This window comes from Talpa occidentalis, unplaced genomic scaffold (assembly GCF_014898055.3).
Source record: "Talpa occidentalis isolate TD23 unplaced genomic scaffold, MPIMG_talOcc4v2.1 talOcc4.11, whole genome shotgun sequence".
Classification (NCBI taxonomy): Eukaryota; Metazoa; Chordata; class Mammalia; order Eulipotyphla; family Talpidae; genus Talpa; species Talpa occidentalis.
This window is the reverse complement of record NW_023601104.1, coordinates 41,254,109-41,265,131: the sequence shown is the minus strand read 5'-3', so window position 1 is coordinate 41,265,131 and position 11,023 is coordinate 41,254,109. Positions and strand designations below refer to the sequence as shown.

Sequence of the window (11,023 nt, the reverse complement as noted above, 5' to 3'; positions counted from 1 at the left end):
CCACCCCAGGATGGCATTTAAGGCCCACGAAAGTCTGATCCTAATTCATCCACCACAACCTCTTTTCACGCTATTCCTAGCACATTTCCCATTTCCCCTTCATCTATTTGCAACCTATCCTTCAAAGACTGCCTTAAGTACCACCTATTCTAAAAATCCTTTCCAAGTATGGGCTGAGAGAAGAGAGGCTGTGGGTTTAAGGAACAATGGCACCCATGCAGTAGTTAAAGAAATAAGCTCAGGGGCCTCCCTGGTGGCACAGGAGTTAAAGTCTCAGCACTATGAAGCTCTCATCAGTCACTGGGGCATGTGTTCAATCCCCGACCAAGGAGCTATCCACATGGTGCAGCAGACCTCTCCTGTCTCTCCCGCTGCTCCCCTCAGCAGTGTATTTCAGTCAGTCTTCCTGTTCTGTTCCCCACTCTGTCTCTGGTGAATCCTGTCACCCCTACCCCCTGCACTTTTGGCCTATACCCCAGTTCTCATATGCATAAATAAATAAAAATAAAATCTTTTTAAAAAAGAAGAGAAAAGAAAAAGAAAGAAACCCAGATCTCCTTGTCTGGAATCCCTCTCACTGGACCCCCAGTGCCATCCCAATCTATACTGACCTTCTCTCCCACCTCTAAACTACATCACTTATCTTTTTTCTCTCCCCTGCCCCCAACTTTACAAAGATATAATTGATATATAAACTGTGTAAGTTTAGGTATACAATGTGAAGATTGATATATGCATATATTGCAAAATGTTTACCACAATAAGTCTAGTTAATACATCCTTCACCTCACATAATTACCATTTTTGTTGCTGTTATGGTGAGAACATTTAAAATCTACTCTCTTAGCAACTTTCAACAATATCGTATCATTAACCACAGCCACTAGGCTATAAATTAGGCCATAAAACTACAGTCACCCAGAACTTGTTCCTATTATAAATGCAAGTTTATACCCTTTGATCAACATCTCCTCATTATCCCCCCCAGCTCCTGGCCACCACCATTCTACTCTCTAAGAGTTCAGCTTTTTTTTTAGATCCCATATATCAGTGAGCTAGTACAGTGTTTGTCTTTATGTTTGCAGCTTATTTCATTTGGCATAATGTGCTCAAGGTGTATCTACGCTATTCCAAATGGCAGGGGGGGGTTTCCTTTTTTTTTTTTTTTTTTAAAGGCTGAATAATATTACATAGTATAGATATACCACTTCTTCTTTATTCATTCATCTGCTGATGGACACTTAGGTTTTTTCATATCATGGCTATTGTGAATAATGCTGCTATGAACATTGGGGTGCAGATATTTTTACATGATCGTCATATCATTTCCTTCAGATAATATCCAGACTAGCAATTGCTGGATCAAATGGTAGTTCTATTTTTAAAAAATTTAGTAACCTCCATATTGTTTTATTTATTTTATTTTATTTTATTTTTTTAAAGATTTATTCATTCATTTATACAAGCACTGGGTACAGTCAGAAGCGCGGGAGGGTGAGAGAATTCGCCAGAGCCAGAGCGGGGAGCAGAGCAGGCAGAAGGACCGAAGTACACTGCTGAGGGGAGCAGTGGGCGGCAGGAGAGGTCTGCGCGCCATGTGGGACCCTCCTCCGGTGGCCGGGGAGCAGCCGGGGATCGAACCGGCGCTGCAGAGGCTGCGGGCAGCTTCGCAACCCAGCGCTCAACCGCAGCACCACCAGGGAGACCCTCCATATTGTTTTAATGCTGCCTGTGCCAATTTATATTCCCACCAACATATCGCTTGTACCCCTCCTTTTTGAGGTCTTCATGAGCAGGGACCTTAGGGGAGAGAGCTAGTATAAGGTAAATTGGGAACAAATTACGGAAGGCTTTGAATGCCATGCTGAGTTGCTGAACTTTACACAACATAAAATGGTAAGATCAAGAAGATGTTTTAGGGCAATTAATCTGATGTGATGCAGAATGAACTAGAGGTAGTTTGGCCTCAGAAAAATCAGCTAGGAGAATATTTCAGTAATTCAGGAGTAAGGAGATAAGAAGTCAAGGTGGTATCAGTTGCAATGAAAAAGAATGCGAGAAATGTGGTGGAAAAATGAACAGGACTTAGCAACTTACTGGATGTGGAAGAAAGGAAGGGGAGTTGTCAAGATGAGTCAGAGTTTCAAGTTTCTGACTGGAAGAACACTGTTGTCATTCTTTCATGTATTCGTCACCCATGTGTTAAGTATGCAGTAGACACAGAGATGAAGAGAGAAATACCTGCCTTTAAACACTCACAATCTAGTAGAAGACAGATGTACACTTACAACCAAGTAAAATGTAAAAGAGCCTTAAGAGAAGTGCAAATACTACCAGAGGCAGAGTGAAAGAAAGTGAGAGAACGCATAAGGACGACTTGTATTGCAGGTGTTACTGCAAAATAATATGTGCTCAATAAACAGGCACTCTGCATTTTCTACACCATCCATGTGTGAGACAGATAAAGATCTTCTATTTCATTGCATTCTGAGGTTGGGCTTGGAAAGGGTTGCCAAATTTCAGCATTAAAAATACAACACATGTGGAGTCTGCTAGGGAAGAGGGGGGCTAAGTTGGGCATCAGAGGTAAGTGGAATTTAGATGTTGATGGATGTTGCCCCTTGGAATTCAACGAGGCAGGCCAGACACTGACTTCATAGAACCATAAAGCAGGAGGCAACAGTGCATACATTTGCCCACTTCCTGGCTTATTATGGTTCCCAAAGGGTTGAAAAATGAAAGTGGGTGGAGAGGGGAGAGAATGAAATATAGCCCATCTCGGAATAAACAGCTTGTCTTAGCAAGCTTAAGTTAGAGAATCTCTTGGTACATCTTTATGGAACCTCAACTCTCCTCCAGGCTCTGAGATGGTAAATTACTATTGACTCAGCTATTGAGGAGCTGAATTGAGAAACCTAGTTTTTGAATTAACTGGGTCCTTTGCTTTTCCTTCATTATTCTTCTATCTGCCTTTTGGGCAATACATTGCTTATTAGAATTTCCACTAGAAGGTGGGAGTAAAAAGAATATCGAATCTTAAGAATTGGCTAAGAGAACGTGGGTTGTGTGGTGACTAACACTATCAAACAGGAAGCATACTTTTATTTCGTTGTGCTTTTTACTACAAGCTGCTGCGGCTTAACTAATTTCACAAGAAAACGGCCTCAGATGTTACGTTACTCAGAAATTATTAGCGAGGGCCCTTAAACGAAATGGCAACTTCAGTTGCGTAAACAGCGCGCTGAAGTATTAGCGATGTAAACTACGCCTCGGACGCCGGGCGGGGCAGGGCGACTCGCCGCTAGGAATTCAGAACCGATTTTCAACCAGTCACGCCCTTCTCAAAGATGGCCGGCCCCACTTCCCTCACTCAACATGGACGTTTCCGATCGTTTCCTGTGAATTTGAGGTTAATCTAACTCACCACTACTTGCATGACCCAGCCCAAGATGATGGCCACATCCTTTTAGAATTTAAAGGCAGTGAAGCCATTTACTGCTTTCCCCTGTCGGTGAAAAACGCCCCTTGCTTCTGGCTCTTGTGAGTACTGGGGGGGGGGGGGGTGGCAGCGTGGTTGCCAGGAGTTAAAATGGATTCCAGGCTAGATTTAATAGGAAGTGAAGCTGTGACGGCGAGGCGTTGCCCGGGCCTCTTCGCTAGGCGTTCCCGCAGCAGGCAGTTCCTTTGCCCTTACTAGACATGGCGCTGGCCAGCGTGTTGGAGAGACCGCTACCGGTGAACCGGCACGGGTTTTTTGGGCTCGGAGGTCGTGCGGATCTGCTAGACCTGGGTCCTGGGAGTCCCGGTGATGGACTGAGCCTGGCCGCGCCGAGCTGGGATGTTCCAGACGAGCCGAGAATCGAGATGCTTCATGGAACCACCACCCTGGCCTTCAAGGTGCGGACTCAGCCTTCGCGCCGGGCTTAACCCCCTTCGAGGCCGTAGCGACGCCGTCCAGGCGGAGCCTCGGGCGTTTCGTCCCGACTCTGTTGGATTTATGGTTTCATTGTCCGGGGAGGCGTAGGGTGTCGCTCTAGCAGGAGAAGGGGGTTGGTGGGGGGGGGCGCCTGGGCTGGAGTTAAGTGGAAGAAAGAATCCGAGCCGGCTTGGGTTGATTCCTAGGCGACCCCGGGGTGCGCCTGTCCAGGAAAGGGGACACCGCAGTAGCACTAGCAGAGGAAAGGCTGTTTTCGTCATTCACCAGTGGTTATAGAAATTGGGCGACCCTCTAGGCGAATGTAAGCGAAACCCTATAGGTCAAGGGAGAAGCTTGGTGGGAGGGAGCACTGTGCTAAGAGCCAGGCAAGCGGGATCCTGGCCTAGGTTTACAATAACTAGCTCTATGATCTTGGACAAGTCATTTGATCTCATTGTACCTGTTTCTTCATCTTTAAAATGAAAGTAATATTGGTTATACCCACGTCAAAGAATTGATGTGACACCATAGTGCCATCAATATGTGGGAAAGTATATAAGACCATGGAGAAAGAGATGTTCTGGGGTTATGTTAATGCCTCCCCTCCAAAAAAATAAATAAATAGATGTGGAGATTTTCTTGGGGTCTGATGTGCCACGCTTTGTGTTTCCTTCTGATCTTCACAGTTTCGCCATGGAGTCATTGTTGCAGCCGATTCCCGGGCCACTGCCGGTGCCTACATTGCCTCCCAGACGGTAAAGAAGGTGATTGAAATCAACCCCTATCTGCTGGGCACCATGGCTGGGGGTGCAGCCGATTGCAGCTTCTGGGAACGGCTCTTGGCTCGGCAGTGTCGAATCTATGAGCTTCGAAACAAGGAACGCATCTCCGTAGCGGCGGCCTCCAAACTGCTCGCCAACATGGTGTATCAGTATAAAGGCATGGGGCTGTCCATGGGCACCATGATCTGTGGCTGGGATAAGAGAGGCCCTGGTGAGTTAACCACATGATTCTTGAACTGACACTGCTAAGGATGGATGTGTTGACTAGTTTCTCAGCCCGCCCGCCCTTTTTGTGCAAGGAAGGCACTGCGGTGTGGGAGAGGGCATAGAGTTAAACAGCTGTGTCATTGACAACTGGTGTGACCAACCTTATGCAGGTGGCTTATTTTCTCAGCCTCTGTTTCATCATCTGTGATGTTGGTTAAATGAGCACATAATATTTTTCCTTCTCATTCCTGTAAAATGATTAAGACCTCCAAAGAGTTATATTTGAGAATTAGATAAGAGAAGCACACATGTCATCAAAATTTTTCTAATGGATATAAAAAAAATATAAAAAGAAGCAGGTAAAGGGCCTTCCCGGTGGCACAGCGGTTGAGCGCTGGGTTGCGAAGCTGCCTGCAGCGCCGGTTCAATCCCCGGCTGCTCCCCGGCCACCGGAGGAGGGTCCCACATGGCGCGCAGACCTCTCCTGCCGCCTGCTGCTCCCCTCAGCAGTGTACTTCGGTCCTTCTGCCTGCTCTGCTCCCCACTCTGGCTCTGGTGAATTCTCTCACCCTCCCGCGCTTCTGACTGTACCCAGTGCTTGTATAAATAATAAATAAATAAATCTTAAAAAAAAAAAAAAGAAGAAGCAGGTAAAATTATTGGGCTGTGAAATTATTATCATGCATTTTTTGCAGCATGACTTTTCCAACAGCCCAATAATTTAAATAATTCATTTAATCCAAAATATCGGAAAGATTTTAGCATGTAGTAGTGGCCCCATTTCTAATGCTTAGTAGCCACATGTGGCTAGTGGCTCCTATATTGGACAGTGAAATGCTAATGCATAGTAAGCAGCTTCTCCAAAGTTAATCCTTTCTTCTTTTTATTCTGATTTCTTTTCCTTGCTTGATAGAATCACCGTAGGTTCTGTTTTGTGTCATCTCAAAATAAATTCTTTAGCCTATTTTCCCTTGCAGTATTTATGAACCTTGCCAGGAAACTTCAACTTTAAATCCAATATTAATTTTTCTTCAGTCAATTTTGAATGTATACTAGAATACAGCTAGTTGCTTTGTGTAATTGTCTCTCTTGATGCTTGAAAATAGTTATTCTTTCTCTTGTTTTTGTTTCATTCATGTTGCCATTCACTAAGTACCTGGTTTTCCTCTGTCAAGCAGCTATAGAATACCACAACAGGGCCTCCCCTGGTGGCGCAGTGGTTGAGTGCTGGGCTGCGCAGCTGCCTGCAGCCTCTGCAGCCCCGGTTCAATCCCCGGCAGCCGGCGAGGGTCCCACATGGCACGCAGACCTCTCCTGCTGCGCCCGCTGCTTCCCTCAGCAGTGTACTTCGTCGGTCTGCCTGTTCTGTTCCCTACTCTGCCTCTGGTGAATCCTCTCACCGCCCCCCCACACCTCCAGCCCTGTACCCCAGTTCTTGTATACATAAATAAATAAAAATCTTTAAAAAGAAAGTATGAGGAGGGCCTCCCCTGTGGCGCAGTGGTTGAGCGCTGGGTTGTGAAGCTGCCCGCGGCCTCTGTGGCGCCGGTTCCATCCCCGGCTGCTCCCCAGCCACCGGAGGAGGGTCCCACATGGCGCGCAGACCTCTCCTGCTGCCCGCTGCTCCCCTCAGCAGTGTGCTTCGGTCCTTCTGCCTGCTCTGCTCCCCGCTCTGGCTCTGGTGAATTCTCTCACCCTCCCGCGCTTCTGACTGTACCCAGTGCATGTATAAACAAAACAAACAAACAAATAAATAAACAAAACATGCCTCTAGAAAAATTAAAAAAAAAAAAGAAAGTATGAGGAGGTGCAGACTGCAGGTGGGGATATGGAGATTGGAAGCCATTGTAGAGAACCACCATCAGTATTCAAAAAAAAAATACCACAACGTCTTCACTTGATTTGGACAATATCAGTTCACTAGTCAATGGAGGATGTATGAGGAGGTTAAAAAGTGAATGTGAGAGAGGAAGTAAGTTTGTTAATTTGGAAATCGAGGCACTTTTCTTTTTGAAAGTGTGAAAGAACAATTCCATACATCTTGTGTGGCCCTGGAGACATTTCAGAAATGTTGTTTTGAACCCTTCCCTGATGGGTTTGTTCCAGGTGATAGAAATGGTGTCAGAGATTACAGAAACTGGCCATCAAAGACAGTGTAGAAAGCAAGAGCATAACCCAAGTTATGCCTGCTCAGAAGGCCTTCCTGACAAACAGGCTTGTTTAGAATGAGTCAGCCCCTTGCCTCCAGAAGCAGACTGAGGAAGGATTACAGATTACTTACAAGGCTGAATGAGATGAAGACCTTTTTTTTCCCCTACCCCCATCCCTTATATCCCTTTGACACTTTCTCCCTCCTCTAGATAAAGAACACTTTAAAAAGAACCAGCAAAATACCAAAGAAATTCTGGTAGGAGGAATTGGGGGCCATAAAGCCAGAAAGGTCAGTTAGAACCAGATGGTTAGTGAGCTAGGCAAGGTCATGGCAGTAGGACTGAGGAGGTTCTAGGTCAGGATAGACAGAATCATCTGAATCTGAAAGCTCATAAAGCAGTGGTTCTCAACCTGGCATGTATTAGAATCGCTTGAAGGACTTCCAAAGCAAGCCCTATGCTTGTCCCCCACACCAGACTAATTGAAAAAAAAAGTAAGTCCCAGGTATCTTTTTATTTATTTTATTTTTTAATTTATTTATTTATACAAGCATTGGGTATAGTTGGAAGCACAGGAGGGTGAGAGAATTCACCAGAGCCAGAGGGGAGAGCAGAGCAGGCAGAAGGACTGACGTACACTGCTGAGGGGAGCAGCGGGCGGCAGGAGAGGTCTGCGCGCCATGTGGTACCCTCGCCTGGTGGCTGGGAATCTAACCGGCGCTGCAGAGGCTGCTGGCAGCTTCGCAACCCAGCGCTCAACCGCTGCGCCACCAGGGAGGCCCCCCAGGTATCTTTTTAAAAGACTTCCTTACATGATTCTAATGATGAGAGTTGAGAATCACTGAAATGGGAAAAAGATTAGTGGAGCCACTGGCAGAATTCAGGAATACAGAAGAATGTACTGATTGGTGGGACCAAGAAAGAGATATTTGGTAGGTAATGGAGAACCACTGAAAGTATTTGAGAGTGTGAAGTTTGGCTCTGAATTTGATAACAAAGGTATCCAGTTGGAATTGATAAAAGTTTTATTAAAATTTTAAATTTTTATTTAAAAGTTTTATTAAAATCTCCTTTATATCAGAGGTTAGCTTTTTCAAGAAGGTCCTAGCAGCAAGTATTTTAGGCTTCTGGGCAATATAGTCTTTGTCTCAACTGCTTTGCTGTTTTGACAAAAAAGCAGTCCTAGAAAAAAAATAAATACCAATAGGTATGACTGTATTCCAATAAAACTTTATTTATAAAAATAGGTGGTTGGCCTGGCAAATCTCTGGTCTATACCAACACTGTCCAGTAGAAATACAATGTGAACCATTAATTTGATTTTAAATTTCATGAAGACGCATTGAAAAATTAAAATGGGAAAATTAATTTTAATAATGTTTTACTTAATCCAGTAGGTTCAAACGTTGTGTTCGCATTTAGCATGATAATAGCTTCAGTTCAGATGTCCAGTCACACTTGGCCAGTTGCAACCATATGGGACAGTGCAGGTCTTTACAATGTGATTTGGAACTCTGGGGTTTATTTTCCTGTTGTGTAATGTGTGTCTTATCCTCTAGGTAGTCTAAATTCTGAGGGCTATCATTATTTTAAACATTCTCTCTCACAGTGCCTGAAGTTCTTGCTTAAAATCATAGTCATTTGAATTATACTTGTTTTTTGATTATGCAGAGGACAGACAAGGCAGCTCCTGTGATGTGAGGTGCAAGGGCCTATGTTATAGGATCCTGGAGTCTTAATATTTCATTTCATTTCTTTGGCAATTTTTGTCAAGTAATTTTTTAGAAGTTGTATTTTCTTGTATTTCTGTTGGTCTCATCTGGGTTTCAAAAAGGATGAAGAACTGTTGCTTTGGACGATGAATTAGATATCAAAGGGGTGGTCATTTTTTTTTTAAAGATTTATTTATTTATGCATACAAGAGCTGGGGTACAGGCCAGAGGTGCAGGGGGTGAGAGGATTCACCAGAGACAGAGTGGGAAACAGAAGAGGCAGATTGATGGAAATACATTTCTGAGGGGAGCAGCAAGTGAGACAGGAGAGGTCTGCTGCGCCATGTGGGTATCTCCCTGTCTGGGGATCGAACTCGTGCTGCAGACAGCCCCATAGATTGCGTCTTTTTTTTTTTTTTTTTTTTTTTTTATAGAGGCATGTTTTTATTTATTTATTTGTTTGTTTATTTGTTTATACAAGCACTGGGTACAGTCAGAAGCGCGGGAGGGTGAGAGAATTCACCAGAGCCAGAGCGGGGAGCAGAGCAGGCAGAAGGACCAAAGTACACTGCTGAGGGGAGCAGCGGGCGGCAGGAGAGGTCTGCGCGCCATGTGGAACCCTCCTCCGGTGGCCGGGGAGCAGCCGGGGATTGAACCGGTGCCGCAGAGGCCGCGGGCAGCTTCGCAACCCAGCGCTCAACCGCTGCGCCGCCAGGGAGGCCCTAGATTGCGTCTTAACCCCTTATGCCACCAGGAAGGCCCCAGGGGTGGTCATTTTTTTTCCTGCTAACCTCATCTCTCTTTCCAGGCCTCTACTATGTGGACAGTGAAGGAAACCGAATCTCAGGAGTCACCTTCTCTGTAGGTTCTGGCTCTGTGTATGCTTATGGGGTCATGGACCGGGGTTACTCCTATGATCTGGAAGTGGAGGAGGCCTATGATTTGGCTCGTCGAGCCATCTATCAAGCCACGTACAGAGATGCCTACTCAGGAGGTTCGGTCAACCTCTACCATGTCCGGGAAGATGGCTGGATCCGAGTCTCCAGTGACAATGTCGCTGATCTGCACGACAAGTACAGCAAATCTACTCCTTGAAGGAGGGGGGATGTGGCTACTTGGATTTCTTGGGGTGACTGTTATTGATAACAGTACCCCATCCCATAATGGAGGGATCCTTACTTATATTGATTTTTATTTTTAAGCTGTGGTGCATTAACCTCTGTTACTAGTTAATAAGCTGCTGCAGGGGTGATCATTTGTTTCACTCTCTTGGATGTTAACATTACACTACTCCATCTCAGCCTGTGTTGTGTCTTTTGTCCACAGTGTCCCTCCTCCAAGCACTTCACAAAGTCAAATAAGCCAGGACAGTGGGAGGGAAGTGACTGTAATTACAGGAAACAGTGGTGTGAAGACATTGTCTAGTGAATACATTAATGTCCCCACTCTTGAAGCTAATAACAAAGGAGAAGGAGACAGAGGCAGGGAGGAGGGAAAGATTTCCCAATTCTGTTTGCAAAAAGATGAAAAGTTGATGAGGTGGAAAGATGCGCAGGGCTGTACCACAGAGCTGTGGAGGGAAAAGCGCTCACCCTGTGGTGTGGGTGGGGGAGGCTGATGCTCCATGCAGAACAGTAAGGTGAAGAGGGTAAATCTTGAATCTTAAACCCATTGGGAAGGGAAGTCTTGGGCCTTGGAAAGGGGGAGGACAAAAATAGGTGCGTGTGAAAGCAGCAGGGACCGTGATCTTGGTGATCCTCATCCTTTTGGCCCTGTAGTGTGTGTATGTTTGGGGGACAAAAGGATATGATGGGGGTTTATAGCCTGGGCAGGAAGCAGCACAAAATTGCCACTGGGATGTGTGGGTGGGGAAGAGGCCATGCTGAGAGCAGAGAGATGGCTGATTTATCACACCGAGCACTGAGGAGGTTGGTTCCCAAGCTAAGGCGGCAGCAGATGGCAAGGCCTTCTGTTAAAGAGAAGATGGGGTACAGAGAGGAAGTGGATGGAAGAAACCTTAAAAAAAAAAAATGGGCTAGGAGGGCATTGAAAATGCTGCTTTGTGTTAAGTTAGCAAGAGGAATGACATTGGTAGTGAGGGTGACCACCCAGTGTCATGTGTTGAGGCTGAGGGGTTGGGAGGAGTGGTTCATAGAAATAGGGGTGAGTCTTCTTCGTCCTCTACTGCAGCTACCTTCCCTTTATGTACCTTCCCTTCCCCCCTCAGCCTCCTGCAGTATTGATTGATGACAGTGT

General features: G+C 45.6%; 1 protein-coding gene across 2 annotated transcripts; it reads left to right on the top strand.

Moving 5' to 3' along the window:
* The first annotated feature begins 3,330 nt into the window (after positions 1-3,330).
* PSMB5 (proteasome 20S subunit beta 5) lies at positions 3,331-10,060 on the top strand. 2 transcript variants are annotated; one of them, XM_037503050.2, is made up of 4 exons: positions 3,331-3,540; positions 3,698-3,897; positions 4,603-4,909; positions 9,576-10,060. In XM_037503050.2, the coding sequence occupies exons 2-4, from the start codon at positions 3,700-3,702 to the stop codon at positions 9,860-9,862; spliced, it is 792 nt and encodes a 263-aa protein (XP_037358947.1). In that variant the 5' UTR covers positions 3,331-3,540; positions 3,698-3,699; the 3' UTR covers positions 9,863-10,060. The 2 variants fall into 2 exon arrangements, with proteins under 2 accessions (XP_037358947.1, XP_037358948.1); XM_037503051.2 differs by lacking the exon at positions 3,698-3,897 and having other exon boundaries at positions 3,512-3,540.
* Positions 10,061-11,023: the final 963 nt, after the last annotated feature.